The sequence below is a fragment of the Dermacentor variabilis genome, chromosome 11, assembly GCF_050947875.1.
Source record: "Dermacentor variabilis isolate Ectoservices chromosome 11, ASM5094787v1, whole genome shotgun sequence".
Classification (NCBI taxonomy): Eukaryota; Metazoa; Arthropoda; class Arachnida; order Ixodida; family Ixodidae; genus Dermacentor; species Dermacentor variabilis.
The window spans coordinates 57,726,628-57,750,156 of record NC_134578.1 but is presented as its reverse complement, the minus strand read 5'-3'; the positions used below and the strand labels follow the sequence as shown (position 1 = coordinate 57,750,156).

Genomic DNA, 23,529 nt, shown 5'->3' with positions numbered 1-23,529 from the left:
TAAGCGGCCATAATCAAATTCCAAACTCTCGGCCGTCCAGTATCGGCACCCCGGGCAAATGGAGGCGAACGCCGGCAAGACGGCACGGCGCCTGGAGTTAACGGGCAACGCCACAGCAGTTGGGCGAGCGGGTCCAAGGTCTGAAACACTGATACATTCCAGTGCAGCGTTTTTTGTTTTCGCTCTATAGCCTGTTCTGGCGGCTACGAGTCGGCGATGCCGCACGGTAACACCGCACGCGGCGCCCTGCATTGTGCTTTATTTTACGTCCTCGCTACCAGACGGGCTCCGCCGTCTGCTAATGGCTGCCCTCGGTCGTTCCGCTTGATTGGCCAAGCGCAAAGTGACGTCACGCCTCAGGTGTCTTTAGGAAACGAGCGAGGCGCTCAGCGACGGGTGGGTTTTCTTTGGTCAGCGCACGTCGCACGCTGTTATTACGCTTTCGTTTTTTCGTTTTTGTTCGTTTGTTTCTTCTTTCGTTCTGTCTTGGAGTCAGCCGCTTTTTGAGAGCTCTTCTTTCGTGAGCGGATCTTTCTGGAGCGTGAAGCTTCGGCTCGGGACAGTCGACAGTCTGGCTTTGAAAGAATGGGAGGTATCGGAACGAAACTGTTGCGAAGAGCAGTAGGTGACTGTGACTTCGGTTGGCTTTCTTTCTTTCTTTCTTTCTTTCTTTCTTTCTTTCTTTCTTTCTTTCTTTCTTTCTTTCTTTCTTTCTTTCTTTCTGTTGCGCTTTTACCATACAACTGGAACTGCAACCTAAACTGATCACTGGCTTAAAGCAAAAAAAGAAAACGGGGATCGGCAAGACGCATGTGAACGAGAACGAATTGGCGCCTACGTACACCTTCCTTCCCGTATGTGGTCCCCTTTATTTTGAGCTTAGAATCTGTAAACAAGTCGCACCAGTGACGCCGAAGCTGAACCCAAAACCCATTTACCGTTTCAGTGATGAACTGGGTGAAACGGCTCAAGCTCGTCTTTACCGTTTTCGTACCGTGAAGTTTACGAGACGTTAGCGAAGGGTCCGCTTCGCTCCTTCCACTCTGTCCTGCAGTTCAATAGAGGCAATCGATGTTGCCAGTCCTTGTAGGAAGAACATCCACACGTTCTTATTTCCAGTCACTGTGCATGCTATACGGGCAAAGTATCCTGCTACTGCGTCATTGATAGAGAGAAGCGTGTTGTCAGTAAAGCGATAAGAGAACCAACACTAACGTGGCGTGCTCGAAGAAGATGGCGATCGATTTCACTGCAGTATGAGTTACCTGCGCAGTAAGGCTTTACGTAGTGTAAATGTGGTGGAACTAAGGGGCTGTGTTGCACTGGACGACGTGTACGGACCACACCTTAGTCTAACATCCGAGTTTATTCGGCGTGCTGACACATTTTGTTGGGAGACAAAGTAACGTGCGAGTCCGGCGAGTTTCTCGCGTACATTTTTCTATGTCCCACCATTTTAGCGTAGTTTGACCGCACGATCTTAATGCGTGATAAGTTCTCGTCTTCCCTGAACTCTTTATTGATCACTATCTTCGCCAGTTCAAAATAACAAACTCCACCTTCACTCTATTGGTGCCAATATATCCCCAATATATTGTCATGTTGCCGGCCTCGTTTGCTTTTCTTGATAGAACTATCTCCGCAAACAAAGAAGCTGTGAATTATAGCCGTAGTCGTGTTCTGTTGCACTCTGAGCATATAGAGCTCTTCCAGTGCCACCTAACTGGTGACGCCGGCGTAAAGAATGGCAAATCAGACGACTTGGAACGCGTCCGCACAAGAAAGAACACAAACAGAAAGAAAGCGACAAGCTCTGGTGTAGAAGAGGAACACAGCATACAATTCTGCCCGGTACAGAGCGCAAGCAAAAAAGAAAGAAAAGGGTTCCTATAAGTGGCAACAACTAGTAGCAAACATATACAGGGTGTTTCAGCGAACACTTTGAAAAATCTTTACAGGTTGCCTGTGGCAGGTATCACAATTCTAGTTCATGAGCTGGTCTACACGAAGCAGCGCACTATATTTGGACAAATAAATTGAGATGGAAAAGTCGACCAATTAGTAAAGTTTCACGAATGAAGCTTTTAAATAATTACATTATGGCCCACATTGCAATTTACAAATTCTATCCGCGGAGTTCGCAAAGCGGATCCACTTGGAACGAATTTCTAAGATGACACCAGTTTCGAGATATAAATTCCCGAACTCTGCGGAGAAATACATCGGCGTTCCAGTTACTTGTGTGCATCAGTGCATGAAATGACATTTTCTGAACAGATTAACTGGAACGCCAATGCATTTATCCGCAAAGTTCGGGAATTTATATGCCGAAACTGGTGTCGTCCTGAGAATTTGTTCCAAATGAATCCGCCTTGCGAAGTCCACTGCTAGAATTTGTAAATTGCAATATTGGTCATTAACTAATTTTCCAGAAAGTTAATTAGTGGATTCTTGTTAATTAGCCGATTTTGCATTTCATTTTTTTGTGCAAATAGTATCCGCCGCTTCGAGTAGACCAGTTCATAAACTATAATTGAGCTTTCTGCCACAGGCAACCTTTAAAAAATTTTGGAAGTGTTCGCTGAAACATCCTGTATAGTTTGCGATGAACCGTTCCATGAAGCTTTATTTGGATATGAAATAGACCATTTTGGTGTAAGTATACTGGTACGTTGTCTTAAAACAATCGGCTTCGCGGGATGTTATGCTTGATCTCAGCCGTGAAAGTAGATGGGAAGCGCTATATGTAAAATTGTCCAGAGCCCACATGTCTACCCAAGGCACCAGACACATAAGCAAACACAAGTTCTCTTCCAGGAACCTGTAAGCAGCAGAAAAAGCAGCGCAAGAGACCAATCCTTCTATTTGAGCCACTTTCTCTTATCTAAACTCCGGCAAATGCTACATAAGAATATAAAAGAAGCTAGAGAAATTATACATAACACGTCGCCAATGTAATAAAAGTGGAAGAATACACTGCGCACGCGAAATACAGGAAACCGAAATGTCGAAGAAAGTGTAAGTGATAGCACGTGATAAGATTCCACCCCCACGAACACTCGGTTAGCTTAAGCCACGCACTAGAACCATGTCTCTCACTCACTGCGCCGTCGCCTTACTCGTTCTGTAAGTGCGGAAGCCATGGGTGATACGAGTGGCATGGAAACAAGGCATATGAATCGCAGAAAATTACGGAAAGATAATTAAATTACCTTAGAGGCCTACATTGTTAAACCTTAACGTGGCTCACGGTTCAAAATCGTGCAGGAAACATCGTAACTCGAACCATATACAAGCCGTGTTCGAGAGAACTCAGCATGGCATGGCTATGGTCAATGACACAAAGATGTCTTTTTTTGTTTTAATATGAAGACGCTGCTCATACCGTCCAGATGAACTTGACAGCAGCCAAGAGCGAAGGTCGCGTCTAACTTTTTTCAGTAACAAAATTCTAGTTGGAAACACAGAGCAACAATTATTACCTGCTTTGAAAGGTGGTGGTTTACCAAGGTCAACACCGCTACCCGAAACTGTGCTCCACAGCACCCCCCTCTCTTTTTTGTTCCCTAGACTCTTTCTCCCAGTGCAGGGTAGCAAATCGGTCGTGCGTCTGCTTAACGTCCCTGCCTTTCCTCTCTTCTGTTTCTCTCTCTCTCTCTCTTAAGGGGTAAGATTGAATTGTTCAATGAAAACGAATGAAGTTCTTTTTGGGCGACCCTTTCTGGCGAACAAAACGCGAAGACAGCTGCGACACACGACGCGAATTTAAGTTGCACGAAAGGTACTTTAGTAGCTATATCTATGTCAAACTCTGACGTCATATATTTCGGTCTACACAAGCTGGTCAGGATTATTTTACAGTTTTCAACTAAGATTTCATTAAACACAGGTGTAGTTTGATCTTGCTGTCGTGCACAGTAAAAAAAAATTGCAGCCTTGAGTGCAATAGTGTGAGGCATGGGGAGAATCGGCACCGTTATGGGTGCGAACATTTTCTTACTGTGCAATACGTGCCGTTGGAGGAGTCCCTGTGAGCCTTGCATGGCGCGGTAAACTTTCGCGACGCCGAAGACACGCCCGTTAGGTAGAGTAACCGCCCTGTTTCCTCTCGGGAACATGGAACAACGAGGCTCGCAAACCAGTCGCTTTATCAGTGTTTGTGAAGGCGAGCGCGCGGCCAGCCGCGCGGAAACAAGCTTTTTTTTCAAGTAGATAACAAAATGGCGACGGAATGAGCGTTCTTCGAGGGGCCTTGCGCCGCCATTTTGTGGCCGGTGACAATGAACGCTTGATGGCGCCTCTCTTTACGGCGTCTCGGCGCGTGCCCCTGTCACGCCAGTCGTGAAGAGAAAAAAGAAAGAATACCGAGAGAAATGTTGCCGCAGGAGGGTTTTGTATACGGCGGCTCGACAAAAGAGTTTCCTGCCGCAAAAGGTCGCGCCTCCGTTGCTGGGTGTTCCGGAGCGTCGGCTTCCATCTCTAACTCGCCTTCGCCACTCAAAATGAGCGAAATGCAGACGAGAAGTGTACAGTTGAACAGTACGAAGAATAGTTGAGAACGCAGTGAGTGTCTTTGAAGAAGCTCACACCGAACAAGAGAGAGAGAGAGAGAGAGAGAGGGTCTCAAAGGAAAATCGGAGGGACGGGGTTTGCGTGGTAGGCGTGTAGTAACACGCCTACCGTGTTACTACAGGTGAAAACAGATGTGAAACGCAATGATACAAACAATACACGCCGTGCACGTAACAGACACACGATATACAAGAAACACATCGCAAGATTTATAACATACAACGCATTCATGGCCGAGTGGGTAGGCCGACTTACGCAAAGGAAAGGGGTTTGAAAAACTATTCAAAAAGAAAATAGCATTTCTTTGCGCAACTTGAAATCCGCGTTTTTTTCTGAACAAGAATTGTTTATTTGACTCAGTGCGACTTCATTTTCCCGAAAAGTGACACATTCTGTAACCTATACGGCGGTCTTGCGTCGCCCCCCCCTTTCCTACCCTTCGGCCAAATGTAGCCGTGGGCAGCTAAGGATGCTCCGAAACAGCGGAACCTAATTGTCTTGCGGATTTAGGGCGAATAAAACAGTTGGTCTGGCAAGAACGTAAATTAAAGAAAGAAAGCAAAGGAATCAACTTTATGACGGGAACTACATATCTTGTCGGGGACGTCTGAACGATGCCTTCATTGACAAGCTCCACAACTACTGTGGTGTGGCCATTAGAAGAAACACAGGCAGTTTGGAGCACTTGAGAAAGCCTGTCTGGGCCACATATTTTCCCATAGCATCAAGGGATACTAACCCATCTCACGACCTTTGCCCGAAAGACATACACCTTTTGGAGGTATGTATAATTAAAATTTTCACCCAGCGCAAATTCTACAAAGCCCATTTGAATGGTGCACCGTATGTTCATAAGGAACACCTTCCAGCAGCTAGCCTAGCCCGAACTACTTGCTAAATGCCTCTATGAGAAAACTCGAACCACAACGAGTCTTTCAACAACGCCATGTGGCAGCAGGCTTTAAAGAATGTATCCCTTGGAAAATAAAACACTGAACATATCCACGCTAGATACTGTGCTCACTTTTAATGGCGACGGTATAGCCCGGGTCAATGTGATCTGGAATTTCACCACGGTGCTACACAGTGCAGGGGCTACGCGACATTGACCTGCGTCGACAGTACTTCGCTGACGGGCTACACAGCAGGCGACAAGAGCTGCTCGGAAGGCAAGACGTCTAACCACAAAAATAAAAAAAGTAATTTTTGTTACGATTATCTTGCTGGTGCCTATAAAAGGTCCTTCAATTAGCTAGTTTTTTTGTTGTACTTTTGTAATAAAGGCCCTTTTTATTTTAACGCAATCGTCTTAAAAACATACTTTTTTATGCATTTGTTCCTTTATCTTACCGACTGCAGATGCTAGGGACGTAATCTTCAGCCAGTATTTAGATCACAGACTGGGGAATATATTGAAGCGGAGTTATTGTTGTGTAATGAATTACTTTTGTTCAACACGACAGTTAATGCCCATCACTGAGTGATAATTAAGTACCTGCAGCAAAAGATTAACAAAAAGGTGCATGGCAAATATCCAGTGATAAATCTGCTACAGTAAAAAGGGGAAATGCTTCTGATCGCAGCAAAAAATTAACAAGAAGGTGCATGGCAAATATCCAGTGAAAAAATCTGCTACAGTAAAAAGGGGAAATGCTTCTGATCACAACGATATCATAAGAGTTATTCTATGTAGAATGATATACATAAACATCGCCTAAAATACACGGCAAGTATAGGGCCGACCCTGTTTCCGCACGTCTTGAGCGGCCTACCGCACGCGCAGGACGTGCGGAAAACTGCACGTGTCGCACACACGCGTTCACAAATTTCGACTTCCACTCGCTCCGCCAGCACGAGCAATATACAGCCGAGCTCCTCTAGAACGAACGCCTCGACAACAAAACGACCTTTATAACGAAGGAGTAATTCTGCCCCATTCCTATTGTTAGCTTTGTGGTGCACGATCCCTACAACGAAGTGACCTGTGCAACGAATGATTTCGGATATCTGAACTTCGTTGCAAAGGCGTTCGACTGTAAACCGACATTCGTACACCTGTGTGCGACGTTAGCAGGGTGCCAGAAGTGCGTGTTGTATCCCGACCGCTAGACCCCCATAATAATAATATTTGGGGTTTTACGTGCCAAAACCACTTTCTGATTATGAGGCACGCCGTAGTGGAGGACTCCGGAAATTTTGACCACCTGGGGTTCTTTAACGTGCACCTAAATCTAAGCACACGGGTGTTTTTGCATTTCGCCCCCATCGAAATGCGGCCGCCGTGGCCGGGATTTGATCCCGCGACCTCGTGCTCAGCAGCCCAACACCATAGCCACTGAGCAACCACGGCGGGTCGCTAGACCCCCATGTGTTTATAAGACGGGTACAGGCTGGCCCCAGGTCAGGCGTCCGGCTTTTGCGCTTTAGTGCGTAGGCGCGTCTCGGTAAATAGTAAACTGAACAGTGGATATTTACTACCAGTTTGACGGCACTTATTTCAAAACTGGAGCTATAGTTTCGAAATTTGTTCGAAGTATGTGCCTCGTGAACAATTGCTACATTGACAGTGTGCCCAAAGGTAACTGTTTCAAAAGCTGACTTTTCAAATTTTGATTGAGGCATTCTCATTTCTTGAGCAAGTAAGGTTCACTTCCTCGAGTAATCCCGACCAACGCGTAGATATGCGCCACATGCCACATGCGAAAGATTCTGCAGTACCCCTTCATTACAAGATAAACGTCCGCCAAAAAGCCCAACTTGCCGCTCTCCTGCAATTCTGCTAACATACAAGAAAGAAAAGAAAGTACAATTCCGTGACAACATTCAGGAAATCTCGTACACTGTATGAGCGCCTTGCACCGAACGATTAATCACTCGAAGAATCCGTAATAATCCGAAGGAAACGGACATCAGCGCAAAGCAACACCAACGAAGCGTGGCAATATCTTCATGCGAACTACGCGCCCTCAAACGCTGCAACGGATTTAGAGGTCGCATTGCGTCGTTCCTTTTATTTAATGCCTCCCCTTACTTTCTTTTTCCGACTTCCCGCATGGCTGTCTGGGCTCTGCTTTGTCAGGCGTTCTTCGCAAGCGTGTCACTATGGGGCCGAAAATATGAAGGCTCTCCTCCTTTATCTCTTTCTTCCGGCTGGCCTTGCCCCACATCAAAAGACAAGACAGGCAGGCGCGCGCTCTCCAAAGCACACGCCCGCCTTGCCAGCATGGGGGCGAAGAAAAAACCGGAGTTTCTTAGACGGAGCAATAAACTTTCCCGGCGGAGTGGTTATGCGGGTAGCGACGGCATTATGGCGCTTTATTCATTGAGAAACGCAGTAGCGAAAGCGGGAGATGTGCTGGCAAGCACTTCTTTTTTTTTTCTTTGCGTAACGAACTTACGCAACACTGCATTCTATATTGAGTTTTCATTTCGTTAACTCATTTCTTTCTTGCTTTTGTGCTTCTCGTGAATGCTTGACTTTATAGGGCTGCTGATATTGCGGGCTTGGAAGAGCCGTAAATAATTTTACGCCGTCTGCCGCAGCGTTTCAGTGATACTCGGAAGAAAGTGAATTTGGCACAACCCTCTCTGCTCGTCATTCTTTTTTCTTTGTAAACCTTCGCTCGTTTTGATGGAGAGAAGGAGATTGCTAGCTCGTGATCGGCAAAAAACGTATTTCGGGCGGCAAGACATTACAGTGAAATATGCGGGGTAGAAGATTTATTTTGTCGAAAATTCGCTTAAGGACGTTTCTGAACGTCGCGTAGATTGCAGCTACAATTGGAGCAATCTCCTAAAACATCACCTCAGTTTGGTCAGTCCATTACGAGTTTACAAATAAAGAAAACGTCCAACAATGAACGGAGTAACCTTGAAAATAGCGTATACGCGCCTGATGAGTTCTTGATGCCATTTTTTTCTGGGAAAGGCGGCAACGCTATTAAGGCCAACAGCATCGCTGTGTCCATCAGTGCCTGTGCGCTACCATAATAGCGCAATGTGAACACGCTCCGCATATATCGGAGCACGACAACCATCTCTTTCCAACAGCATATGCACACGCAAAACGTGTTCGTCCCGTGTTCCTGCTTCGTCCTTGTGTCATTATTGCGCTATGTTTCCCAGTTTGTATGTATACCACCAACACGCCCAAACTTCTTACCTGCTAAAGTGATCAAAGCGTCGGTGCCACTGTGCTCAGGAGAAATGATTGCGCTCTCTGGACGATAAAATCAACGCACACGCACACACATGTATACGTACGCGTGTACATATATATATATATATATATATATATATATATATATATATATATATATATATATCTAGACACTGTTGGCTAACTCTAATTAGAACATGGAGGTGGGCTGGTTACTTCCTACATTAACCAACCATAAAGCGTACAGCTCGCACGAAAGGTCACGTTTCTCGTTTCCGACGGGAAAAGCAAGCCTGCGAGCCGTTACGACCGGGTGATGCGACGATCGTGACGGACAAAGCCGAAAGGCCCACAGGCGTATTTCCTAAACCTCGATAGCTTCCTAAATATGCGCGTACACGTTACCCAATTTGTTTCTTCCGGCAAAAAAAGAAAAAAAAAAGCTTGTGCGCTTTTTCGTTGACGCGCAGCCTTTTTTTTTTTTTTGCCCTGTACCACTGCCGGGAATCGGAAAACCCGACGCTGAAACTGCACGACGTTGCGACGCCACACTGTTGTTTGACTTGGCGAAGAGTATCCCGTTTCTTTGAGAGCGGTGAAAATCACGGGCAAACGTACCGACGAGTAAAGCGAAAGCCGAACCGAAAGGCGTCGTCGCCAACGCTTTTTTTTTTCTCAGCCCGGAAGTATCAAGTCGGGACAAACAAGAGGACGTGTTTGTTCTCCGACTCTCTGTGTACTGTAGCTGCTTACTATGCAGTACTGCTGCACTTGCTGTTCGGTGCAAATATTTGCCGCTACTGAAGTAGGAACCATGCAGCATTCACACTTGACTGTCCAATGAAAGCGTAAATGTTTTTTTATCTATCTATCTATCTATCTATCTATCTATCTATCTATCTATCTATCTATCTATCTATCTATCTATCTATCTATCTATCTATCTATCTATCTATCTATCTATCTATCTATCTATCTATCTATCTATCTATCTATCTATCTATCTATCTATCTATCTATCTATCTATCTATCTATCTATCTATCTATCTATCTATCTATCTATCTATCTATCTATCTATCTATCTATCTATCTATCTATCTATCTATCTATCTATCTATCTATCTATCTATCTATCTATCTATCTATCTATCTATCTATCTATCTATCTATCTATCTATCTATCTATCTATCTATCTATCTATCTATCTATCTATCTATCTATCTATCTATCTATCTATCTATCTATCTATCTATCTATCTATCTATCTATCTATCTATCTATCTATCTATCTATCTATCTATCTATCTATCTATCTATCTATCTATCTATCTATCTATCTATCTATCTATCTATCTATCTATCTATCTATCTATCTATCTATCTATCTATCTATCTATCTATCTATCTATCTATCTATCTATCTATCTATCTATCTATCTATCTATCTATCTATCTATCTATCTATCTATCTATCTATCTATCTATCTATCTATCTATCTATCTATCTATCTATCTATCTATCTATCTATCTATCTATCTATCTATCTATCTATCTATCTATCTATCTATCTATCTATCTATCTATCTATCTATCTATCTATCTATCTATCTATCTATCTATCTATCTATCTATCTATCTATCTATCCATCCATCCATCCATCCATCCATCCATCCATCCATCCATCCATCCATCCATCCATCCATCCAACTTTACCATTTTTTTTCTCTTTACTGGTACAGGAACCGTGCACAGGAAGGCAAACCAAACCAGAATGTCTGGTGTGCGTAATTGAGACCGTCAATACGGCAACAAAAAGCGTTGTTTTGCGCACACTATGTTCGTAAAGTCAGTGCTTTTCGTCAATTTCCTTCGCGTACTCTGCGGTTATTTGACCAAGGCACTTGAGAGGAACCGAGAACTTTTCTCTTAGGCAGCTGATGCCAGGCAACGGCGTACGGTGGGGGCATTTGAGGAGGCAGACGGCAGGCCGGAAATTTCGCGACTGGTTTCCGTTAGTCAGCGCTGTCGTCATGGGCTCTCGATGTGAGTAGCTGCAGCCTTTATTTGATACTAAAGGAGGCTCCTTGTGGGGTAAGTGAAAGAGAAACGTTATCGAACCGAAGAGTTGACGTTGGATCAACGGTAGTCGCAAAAGCGTAGTGTTTTCGAGAGTGCAAGGTTAACCGGCGCAATACCAACTGCTTCACAAACTTTCCCGAGCCGCGGACGTTGTGCTTTGCAGTTTAAAAGACACGACTTTATTTAAGAATGTAAAGGCGTTCTTCCGCACACAGTGGATACGTAGGTCTTTGGTAAAAAGCTGACATATTGTACAATACCCAACTGTGTATAATATTCAGGATAATATTCAGGACATTGTTTAAGCATATTCTTGGACGTTCTTATAAAATGACACAATATACTTTAAAATACCATACAAATATTTGCAAAGTACTATGTTCACGCCGTAAGCGTTAGAGCACCTGAGCGAGGACCAAACCTGCGTCTTAAATAATCTGATTCAAGAAGATCTTTCCTACAGCAATTACTAAATGGAATCCATTTAAATTCTGACTTCACCCAGCTCGCAGGAATCCGATAACCTTTACTAAATGTGCGTCTACGACAAGTTGGCGTTCTGGCCGATAACGATTATTTCTATTGTAATGTTCTTGGGAGCCATTTTTTTCTACCCTACTTATGTATTTGTTTTCTTTTCATTGTATTCACAGTTCACGTATTCCCGATTTGTCTTTATTGTCTCTTGAGCACGAACGTACACGACCAACCCATTATGAAAGGGAACACTTCGTCTGTCTTGAAACACCGATTCTTGGAACCGTGGGAGACAGAACCTGACTCACTGCTATATGTTATGCGGTTCACCTGTTTAGGAATCACGCTCATGGAACTTTTCACATCACGAGCATTCGGAAGAAAACAATACAGGCTCTGAGCGGAAATTCGGTGCTTCCTGTCATAGCGCACCGCGTGCATATTCTCCAGCTTGACACCCGCCGTGGTTGTTTAGTGGCTATGATGTTGGGCTGCTAAGCACGTCCTAAACTTCGTCCTTATGGCTTCAGATAGCTACGTGGCTTTGCAATGGGCTAATCTTTAAGAGAGTACTGCCTTATAGATACTTAAAAAGACATTGTTAAAATTGTCCGTTGGCAAGATTTGCACGCCGGACCTCTAACACAGAAACCCGATATCGAAACCACAAGCGGAAGCACTGCAATTAGCAACGATTACACGTGCTTGCAGAGTCTTACTACCTTCTGCATTAAAAAAAGAAGTGTAAATCCCTTTGAAATTCAGGCCACTTTGAGCCCTGATAAAGCGTCATAAACGAAGCCACAAGCACGTCTGAAGCGCCAAGCACGAAAACAGAAAAATCCATGTACTGCACAACCTTCCCCGGGTGGATGAACTATCGCAGCCCCAGAGTTCCCTCTAGTAGTAACTGTGCGAAACTCTATAAACACACGTGCATGCCTCTATCGTCAGCTTTCATATCTGTGAGGGTTTGGAGCAAAGCCGCGCACATGGCGCCAGCCATTAGATTCCTTATGAAAATGCTTATAAAGTCGAGTGAATGAGAATGAACTCGTAGCTAGATTCCATTGCAGCACCATACTGCTCTGACACACAGCTGTACGCTCTCGCCTTGACGCTGAACCGTTTACGCCGTCCGGTCGCCGGATTTATGTTTTCGCTTAAGGGCAAATGAGTTGGTACTATAGGGAGCCCTCGGCAACCGTGAATGTGAGCATCACCTTTTCTTTTTTTCGCTCGCCGGACTGTACCAAGGGAGCAAAGGGTTCTACGGGGTCTACAGGGCACCATCATTCATGTGTGCTTTGACGTCACTTGCAAGCGCTCTTGATGGGCAGCGCAGTGATGTTTGTTGATATATAAACGCAGTGCCAGTGGTTCGCGTGAAAGGTCCGGTTGAAGGAAACGGAACCGGTAATGTCTGCACGAAGTAGTTGCCGAGCGGGCAGAAATCTTCGCGACAGTCCTCTTGTCGCTGTATGAAGACAACACATTGCTACAACAATCTACGAAGGCAGCGTATTGTTACGAAAGTTCACGGGGCGTTCCGGATGATCCGAGGCAAAGATGCACGCCGTTGGTTGATGCGATTACTGAGAATGTTTTTAATGAAGTTACTGGAAGTGAGGTTTATTTCCCAAAAGAAATAAGAACTAGGTGGAAAGCCACGCAGATAAACAAAGCACGAAGGAAAAGAACTGTATCCGACCCAGAAAACTTGTACCCGCATAATTATTTGCCCTTTATATTGGGTACCCACTTTCACGACGTTCTTTTGCTGACCGCCAATCCTTTGGTCTGACGATATCGCTTTACAGAGAGAGGTGTTGCGGAATTCTAGTTTTCATCCGAGACAGCAACTACGATTAAAGTTCATCTGCCTACTTCGTGCAATCTCCATCCCAATTAAGCCAAAGCCTCGCTGTGCCATGAGCAATAAAGAAAATGAAGGCACCCACGGTGGTTGCGGCAGGCTAGTCATCTGGTTCATTCCCACATTATCGCTGGTGCGCAACGGTGATGTATGCTGCACGGTGGTCAAGGTTTCGATGTGCTACTTTCCAAATACCACGATCACGATATCCGCGCCACCGGCATGCACAGCAACTCACGTTTCTGGCCACTCGAGCTTAGAAACACCAATATTTCGAAAGTTTGCTCGAGAACTTCAATGTTCTGAAGTGCACTCCACTGCTGCCGCACTTCTGGCTATATATATATATATATATATATATATATATATCTGCCGACTAGCTCTATAACACGCACGTTTGTTCGCGTGTGAGAGAGGGAGAGAAATATTTATTAAGTTTGTGGCTTATGAAGGTTTAGATGCTGTGGTGGAGGCGCTTGAAAACGACATCCCGGACCTTCGGTTTCTCATCAATAAGGTTTATTCTTGTATCTCTCTCTCTCTCTCTCCTCCTCCTCTTCCTTCATCCTCTCTCCCTGCGGCGGCTGTGAGTGAGGAGGACGGCAGTCGCTTTCGTCGCCGGCGCTCGCGCTGCTGGAAATAACACGCATGCGGTGGATCGGCTGATATGTACACCCGTGAGCAAAAGTATACGGACCAGAGATCGTGCGATAAAGCCGATTTCCTCCTCTGCCTGTGAGTACAACTTGAAATTGAGGACCGAAATCCAAACTTGGCACGGCGAACTTTCCAGTGTAGTCGTCAATTTCAGTTTATGTATGTTAATTACAAAAAATATATAGTTTTTAAGGCAAAAGCCTTGCTAAGCTCATGGTGAAGTTTGTGTCTGCAGCAGACCTGACCGCCGAAGTGTCCGCCGAAGCATCACCAAGCCATATGAAGACCGATTAAAGACAGATTAAAGAATTAAAAATGATTGATGGTGACAGTTAGTGAATGATAACGTTATAATAGAGATTGGTAGAGGTTAATAATGACTAGCAATGACAAAGAATGACCACTAATGACTCCGAAATGACAAATATGTCTAACGACGGCTTGTAATGACCACAATTGATTGGAGATGTCTAGAAATGGCTAGTAATGAGTAGCAATGACTAAAATGACTACTAATGACTACGAAATGACCAATATGTCTAACGACGGCTTGTGATCACCACAATTGATTACAAATGACTTAAAATGCTTAATAGTGAGCAGTAATGACTAATAATGACTGAAATGACTTGTAATGACTAGTAATGACTATGAAATGACCAATATGTCTAACGACAACTTGTAACGACTAAAATTCATTACAAATGACTAAAAATGCTTATTAATGACCAGTAATGACTAATAATGACTGAAATGACTTGAAATGACCAATGAAAGAAGCAATGAATAAAATAAACATTTGTGAACGAACAAACTTTTCAGTAATTGTAGTAAGTAGTGGTAGGTAGAAGAACAAAGAGAAAGAAAGACGGAAAGAAAGAACGAATGAAAGAAAGAAAGAAAGAGAGAACGAAAGAAAGAGATAATAGAAATCGCCAAACATAACAGGTAAGCAGAAATAGGTAAAAAGAATGGGTCCCACTTGAGTTTCGAACTGCGGGACCTCCTTCTGTATATACTTATCATGTAATTATCTCCATTTTTGTCTTAAATGAAACTGATTCTGATTCTAAATATAACAACGAAACCGAAATAGGTAAAGAGAAATGAGCAAAGAGAAAGAGGCAAACATAAGAAGGAAAGGAAACGAAGTAAGACAAAAAAGTTACAGATGGAACGAAGTACGAAGAAATAGGTGAAGCGAAGAAGGAAAGACAAAGACAAAGAAGAGAACGAGGAAAATAAATGAGGAAGAGAAGAGGCAGAGAGAAAGTGGCGAATGATAATAAGAGGAAGAGTAGGCTGTCACCGTTCACCTCTTTCGAGAGATCTTAAGGGACCCCGTAATTTCTTTAGCAGCTCTGTGGTCAGTATACTTTTGCTCACGGTGTCCAACCACCTGTATACTACCGCTACTGAAGTGCTGATTAACGGCTTTGTTCTCTACGGAATCACACAATGCAATAACGATAGCTACCTAAGCATCCTCATTGCAGCAAATACACTCTTTCGAGCGCATAATTCATTAAATAAAGCAAATAGCTTTCTAGAAGCGATAGGCTATTTCCTTGCATTCACAATCAACGTCGATGGTTTCTACACAATTTTTGCAATCCTTTCAGCAAACACTGGAGAGATATAAAGAAGGTACCACAAGAAGGTTCGCCATGGACGCACCCTGTAGGCTCTCCTACACCTGCATGCATAAGCAGGCAGCCAGGCAGGCAGGCAGGCAGGCAGGCAGCCAGGCAGGCACGCACGCACGCACGCACGCACGCACACACGCACACACGCACACACACACGCACGCGCACACACACACACACACACACACACACACACACACACACACACACACACACACACACACACACACACACACACACACACACACACACACACACACACACACACACACACACACACACACACACACACTGTAATTCGAATATCCAATAAAAGTATATACTGCCTCAGTTTCTGGCAGAAACCTATAATACATTCATATGAGTCAATATGACATGTTGTTTTTATATTAGTAGCCATGTTGCTTTCAAGTTCTTGTGTAAGCAATGTTTCTATTCATGGGAGACGATTGGAGTGGACAATTATAGAATTCGACAATCGTAGTTGATGGGCATAAATGAAAAGAGCACATATCACTCGTTTTGTAGCAGCAAGTGAGGAAATGTGGCCGTTAAAAAAAGGTAAGATGGGATACCGTTTTCGTAATACCAAATACCCGATACACAAGACTCACACCCGGAGGCTAGCCTGAGGAAGGAACATAAAGTATATCCGTGAAGTGTGCCTTGAAATCGCTAACTACCACGAGCGCGGCCTCAAGTTGATACGGACATTCCAATTTCTCGACTCGCATTTATAATGCGACGGAAATCACACGTACCCGGCCACCTTCCTACTACCACGAGCGAACTTTACTCGCCTACATATCCTCTAGCTCTAGGGGGACCCAAACTGCGCGCGCTTTGCCAAGAAAGATTGTCTTCTAACCGCCGGCTCATTCGGGCCAATCAAACCCGTCGTCAGCGACGTCATCATATCGCGCCTGCGGAGGCCTCGGACAGCGGTCGGAGTACGTACGGTCCAGTCGCGTGCCCGCTTCGACGGACGTCGCACGGAATGGGCGCAGCGCCGAGAGCGGGGCTACAGCGGCCGAACGTCGCCGGCGCGAGCTGACGGCGGCGGTCATCAGCGCTGCGAGGTCGTACTCTCAATCGCGGCAACCGTGGCGCGGAGTCGCTGACACAGGAATTCCGGAGCGCGCACGTGAGAGCGCCTAGAAATGAACAAGAAAGATAGATAGAAGAGAGAGAGGGAGAAATGCGCAGACAACAGGCAAGTATTGCGCAGAAATGCCCGCTCGCGCGCTCAAGAATACAGGGGCCTTGCGGGAAACGACGGTGTATGCGTGCAAAAAAGAACAAAAAAGTGAGGGTGATAGAGATACAGAGGAAGAGAGAGAGAAGAGAGAGAAAACACAAACTATGGAAAAGAAACTGAGGGGGTGTGGGGTTGGGAGGCCAGGAACCCAAGTGTGGGAGAAATGACTGTTCCTAATGGCTCTCCGAGGAAGGATCATTTGGGAAAGAAGAGAAGCGGTGCACTCTCAGGAGGCCGCTGGCATTGCTTTACAGATGGAGAAGGGGGAGCGAAGGGAAAGGGAGCGCGCGGGTCCTACAGTATATTCACGATTTATCCTTTCTTTTCGCTTGTTTCGCTCGCGCTGATCTCTATATACACGTGCGTTTCTCGGGGACGCATGCACCATATGATTCGAAACCAGCCGGCAGAATCTGGCTGGAGAATCTTGCGAACCGGAAAGTCGTTTAGGAAGCGACGGTTTGCGTAATGCGGTGAAGAAAATGAGATGAAGTTAGCGAATACGCGTGCATCATGGCAAGCGGTGCTATGTAATAGTTAAGGAACCGGCAAAGCGAAACGTTACATCATGCTAGATTGCAGAGTTCAGAGTGATTACTTGAAGATGCTCGTTCTCGCAGCATCCCTGCTGGGCTAGACTTGTCGGTGTTCTTTAACAAAGCGCAGGTTTCTTACACTGTTTTGTTTTATTAAATGTTAATGACACCTGTATTCTGATCATCGCGTGTCTTTCCTGCGTGGCTAATTTATTATTAATGTACAATAACTGCACCCCTAAAACATGAACATTAATAGAGGTAGGGAAAGCGATACCCTGCACCTCCACCAGTTGTAAAGTCGATGACGCTTCCGCAAGCGTCCAGCAGGCTCACGACGTGGCTGTGAGGCTTGGCCTTCCGGTCCCGACGTGGGAGCGGCCCGCTTAGTGGTTGATTATCACTACTTTCAGGACCAAGTAATGTTTTCCATCCATCCATCCATCCGCAAGCGATCGAAACAGGCCGAGAGTTAGCAGTCCTAGCTCTTGGCGCCACCAACCAGAGCTCGAGTATGAGTCGAAGCGATGACAATGTACGCACCGCTGCTTGGGTCTTTCTTCCCAGCAAGGAAACGGAAACCCGAAGCTTCAGCAGTATCTGGTCCGGCAGGCGCTTGACATCGCTAAAGCCATTGGAGCCCCAGATTAGGGGCCCGACCTACCAAAGCTATGGCCCCAACAAAGTCATCTCCTCCTCTCTCTGTCTTTCTTTCTACACTGCGATATGTAACGTAATGTTATGCTTTGAAGTTGAAGAAAGAGGACATCCAATTGTGTGTTTTTTAGGTTAAACCCTGCGACTTCTATGCTAACTTTTAGACAACCGATGTTGGTTTCAAAAGACCATCCACTCGATCATGATTAACACGGGCACTACGGGCGCGGTGTTCTTTGAAAAATGTATAAACGACTAGGGTGTCATAATCGCATATCTGCTGAATATTCTACGATGGATCACGTTCATGTCATCAATCGTGTAATTGAGAAATCTGGGGAGTACAATCAACCTCTCTATAATGGCTTTTGTAGATTGTGAAAAAGTATTTGATTCAGTACAGGTACCAGCAGTCATGGAGGCATTGCGTAATTAAGGAGCACAGAAGGCGTACGTGAATATCTCGGGAATTATTTGCAAGGACTTTACAGCTACCTGGCTTCTCCACAAGAAAAGTATAATATTACCTGTCGAGAAAGGAGACAAGGAGACACAATCTTTCCAATGCTATTTATTGCATAATTATAAGAAGTGTTCAAGCTACTAGACAGGGAAGGCTTTGGAATGAGAATCAACGGCGAATATCTCAGCAACCTTCGGTTTGCAGCAGACATTGTCCTGTTGAGCAACACTGAGGATGAACGACAACAAACGATTGAGGACTTAAGCGAGAAAGTATAAGAGTAGGGTTGAATATTAATATGCAGAAGACACAGGTAATGTTCAATAGCTTGAAAAGGAAACAAGAATTTGTTATCACCAGTCAGCTTTTAAAGTCCTTGCAGAAGTTTGTTTATCTACGTCAATTACTCACAGGAGACGAATAAATTTACAGAAGAATAAAAATGGGTTGGTGTGCATGCAGCAGACATCGCCAGATTCTGAATGGAAGCTTACCACTATCGTTGAAAAGAAAGGTGTGCAAGCGATGCATTCTACCGGTGCTAGCACATGGGGTAGAAATTTGGAGGTTGACAAAGAAGCTCGAAATAAGTTAAGGACCGCGCAAAGAGCGATGAAACCAAAAATACAAGGCGTACCGTTGAGACAGGAAGAGAGCGGTATGGATCAGAAAGCAAACAGAGATAGCTTATGTTCTAATTCACATTCAGAGGACACAATTGAGCTGGGCAGACCATGTGATGCGTAGGGCAGGTAAGTGGTAGACTATTAGAGTTACAGAAACGGGTGCCAAGCGAAGGGAAGCCCAGTCGAGGACGGCTGAAAATTATCTGGGGTGGTGAAATTAGGATATTTGCAGAAGTCGGAATCAGCTAGCGCAAGACAGGGATAATTGGAGATCGGTGGGAGGGGGGGGGTTCTTCGTCTTGCAGTGGACAAAAAAATAGGCCGATGACGATCTGCGTGTACTTTATGCTAAACTAAAACTAAACTGCGTGGGTTCTCAAGTTTCGAATCTGCACTGTGGTCAGTGAGGGAGGACGCAGTCGGAGAGGTCCAGGATTAAGGTTGACCCACCTGGAATACATTTACGTGCCCTCAAATTGCGGCACTTAAGTGCTATTTCCCGTTTCCTATTTCGAGAATCGAACCCACGACTTCGTCGTCAGCAGCACAGCGCCACAGCCACTGATGCCACCACGACGGGTACATACACTACGTATTTTTTGCTTTGTTAATCTAGACTGGTATGTATGTATGTATGTATGTATGTATGTATGTATGTATGTATGTATGTATGTATGTATGTATGTATGTATGTATGTATGTATGTATGTATGTATGTATGTATGTATGTATGTATGTATGTATGTATGTATGTATGTATGTATGTATTCAAGCTTGTTCACATAGAGATCTCCCCAGTCATGGAGGGTTTAGTTCCACTCCTCTTCTGCAGACCACTCTAGGCCTTTTTACAGCTGTGTCATGATGACCTATTCTTTTGCACTTTGAGTCATTGCTGAAGCATGCCGACGTCTAGTTCTGTATGCGTCAACATTTTCGTTTCTTATTTTATTTGATAAACAACACCTGAATCTTTATTTCGCCCATTCAGTTGGAATGGTATTTGTTATTACTCCAGTATGTAGCAGGCCTAATTGTCTCACAGTTACGACGTCAAAACGCGCCGACGCAGACAGTGTCTGCTTGACGTCACGCGTCCCGCAATTTCACGCAAACCATCGATATTCTTTCTTTTTTTCGCCTGCGCAGTAAAACTTCGCAGAATTCAGTTACCCAATTTTCGTTCCTTAAGGACAACTGAAATGTTTGTTTCGTGCATGACGAGTGATTGCGTCTCAGAGCTCCAAACGCCATTGCACATAAGTGTTTTTGTAAGAGAAACACCTTTATCGAAAATAACGACACATTTTCTTGAGGGAAACACCATTGATCTATATATCGAAGTATAAGAAGGCTGCTTTGACGTTCGAAAACCCCTTGAGGCATGAGGCGAAGTTGAAAACGACATTTCTTTTCAAAATGCCAATTTGTTCTTGTTTTTTGTTTAGTTACGTGTACAATTTATCCAGGAGAATTTAGCAGAAGAAAGATTTGTTCCTATGTTCTGTCGTTCTAAAGATACCGCAACAAATGTAACCCTATCCGGCAACTATGCAACCGGAACTGAAGTCGCCTGTCTCGCGTGAAATATAAGAGTGCCCGAATTCAGCAGTTTTCCTTTTTTTTATTTCGCGTCAATATTATGTGTAAACAAGTAATAATGCTCTGTGGGCATTTCCAGTTTTTTTTAAAAATCTTTAACAAACGTTGATTCCCACAGGGAGGACGCGCTACATTTGACACCCATTCTTTACGTTCTGGAGGTGCTTCACGGACGTCAAAGCAGCAGCGGCTTGTCTTGTTTAGCGGTGTTTACAGGCTGTCGTCTTCTCTTTCACACTGGTGGCCACAGTGTGGGGAAGCTCAGAGCGCAGAGGTGAGGAAAACAAATGTTTTCTGATAATCAACAGAGAGACGTCACAGTGCGCGGCAGACCCGGAGTCGCGGTACAGGACAAGACACGTTACAAATATGGGGGATTTTAGCTCTCCTGAGTGTACTTAGTGCGCGATGTAGTTCTTTGAATTTTTTTTTTATTTTCCCGAAAACTTCTTTTTTTTTCAACTCTTCCATACACGAACAAAAGTACCCTTCTTTTTTTTTTTTGCTAATAAACATATCTAGTGCAACTTTCCACACCTATTTATCAAGTTGTTTGGTGTGCAATGAATCACAATAAGTAAATTCGTGCAACAGGTTTTGATATGACTCCGTTTTATAGCAGGGTGTGCAAATTGGAAAAACATCTTTCTTCTTGTTATTTAATGCCTGTGCCCCAATATTCAGTGAATCTTATTAGTTTTGATTCATTTCACAGCTCAAGGGCTCTCTATATTCACGCCAAAAAATGGTTTTGCTGTGATGAGGCAAATTAAAGCTACAAGCGTTGGCGTTCGACCTACATTGTAAAAAAATATTCTTACACACATTATGAGGCTGTCGTCTGCCTAAAAGAGTATGCTCGTAACATAGACTAGTAATCTGTACTGATTATCTTCTTCTAAATTTCTTTGCACTCATACATTAAGGGTTCAAACTGCTGTGCAGCGTAAAAGCAACAGAAAGATTTTCGTGACTGGCAAATTGAAAATAGTCATAGTGGTCGCCCCGGTCTATGACATCACAGCGAGTTGGTGCAGCAATGTGTCGCTGACGTCCGCTTTTCGCTTTTAGGCTGTTTTCCATGGACACCACACCTTCACTTTTGGTAAGAGTCAGTTATATGACATCACTGAAACATGGCATATGACCATGGCTTAATCAGTTCTTTGGCGTCCAGGAGGCTGCTTTTTATGCTTGGCATCGAACGAAACTATACTTTACATCAACACAGGGCAAGTTTTTCAAGATTTACCAAGTTCTTTATCGTAGGTGCCTCAGGTTATGCAAGCAACGATGGTATCCTCAAGAAAATTTATGCCGCGGGTACGAATCCTGAGATGTACGGCTCAGAGCATCTCCTTTTCAGTTCTTGACATCTTGAGAAGATAGTTGACTGTTATGATCGCGCACGGTCAAGAGGATATTTTGTGAACACTGACATTGTCCTACAGCGCAATGTACAAAAACGTTAACGGTTCTGGTAAATAAAAAATAGCGATTTCAATTCAATTTATCTAGAAAACGTAGGTCGGACAGTAAAATACATTCATTGCATGCACAGTACATATAGATCCATTTTTGCATTGCTATCCAGATCAAGACTTGAACAGAAGCTCCAGACAACAACGATAGAAACCAGCTTCAACCTAAAACACCACAACACCCGGTGGCTCTTTCGAGACTGTGTCTATCCTCGCAGAACCTTTTCGTCAGATAAGCGCATGCCAAGAAGTCACTATTTACATGACAGGTCACGAATGCGATCGATACTCACTCCACAGGGAGCATAAGAACCAGACGAGTTTTAAATCCATCCTCCGCTTGTCACGTTGTCGTATCTTCGGTGAAGGGTACTCGGCTGCACCAGAACGTCTGCTGTACTCCTTCTCGACTGCCTCGATTCCGGATAATCGCACAAAACAGGAAGCTTGGGAGCAGAAGTGTTCGATGTTTCTTTCTTTTCTTCTAAGGCGAGCTGACCACAAGGCTTCAATCGCGCGCGCGCACACACGCACTCAACTTCGCCGCACCACGGGAGGTTTGAAAGCCAGCCGCAACTGGCAGTACCCGCAGGGCGATGTCAAAACGTAACCGCTGCCCCGACGTTCGAAACGACCGTGTTCAACGGCACCACCTGTGCATTTGCTGCAGCCGTCGACTCTTCCGAGCTCGGTCGAGCGCACCTCCACAAACTTCCGCCCAGCCTTCCCGCTCTGTGGCAGCGCAAGCGCAACGTGCGTTCTGGAACGGTGGATTGACGTTCCCGAAACGCGGAGCACGCCGTGAATGCCTCTACTGCCGCCAGAAGACCTGCCTGCACACTTGCGCGTTGCCGTTCACGGGGGGGCCAACAATCACGCGCACTCTCTTGCCCTCTTTCTCTGAAGTCTCCTCTCCCTCAACTCCACAACGCCATTTCTACACTCGCGCGCTTGAGCGCCATTTTCTTTGTGCGTTCACCAAGTCACGTGACGAAACAGGCTCGCTCGCTCGCTCTCACCTCTCGATGAGAGTGTGAGGCACCCGTGAACCGTGCGCTCTGCTCACGGTGGGGGTGCGCGTGATTTTGCTACGACGGGTGCACGTTTCTTGCACTTCGCTTGGCGCTCTGCTTTTAAAAAGCGTTTTCCGGCGTTGGTTCCGCGTTTCGCCGCCTTCCATGTGTCGCCCATTTTTATTTTCGTTTCGCGTTCCTTTCTGTCTACCTGACAAGTCTCATTTTTTCATCACGCAAAGAAAATGGCGGCCGTATTTTCTGTTGCGAGTGTGTTCTTTCGTCTGCTTCACGCGCCGTTCGTCTGCCGCTCCTCTCGCTTTTCCGTCTGCTCCCAGCAGTGTCACGTCGCGCCGTCTGGCGTCCAATCCGGAAAGTCTGTTCCACCTAGATAGTTACGGGCTCTTGGCTGCGTCTCCGTT

The 23,529-nt window shown here is 44.9% G+C and overlaps 1 protein-coding gene across 1 annotated transcript in view; it reads right to left on the bottom strand.

Moving 5' to 3' along the window:
• The window catches only part of LOC142564653 (uncharacterized), a 60,020-nt gene extending 37,053 nt beyond the window's left edge, over window positions 1-22,967 (bottom strand). Inside the window, exon 1 of the mRNA XM_075675742.1 lies at window positions 22,388-22,967. Coding sequence (XP_075531857.1) covers window positions 22,388-22,427 — 40 coding nt within the window. The 5' untranslated portion in view covers window positions 22,428-22,967. The remainder of the gene's footprint in view (window positions 1-22,387) is intronic.
• Window positions 22,968-23,529: the final 562 nt, after the last annotated feature.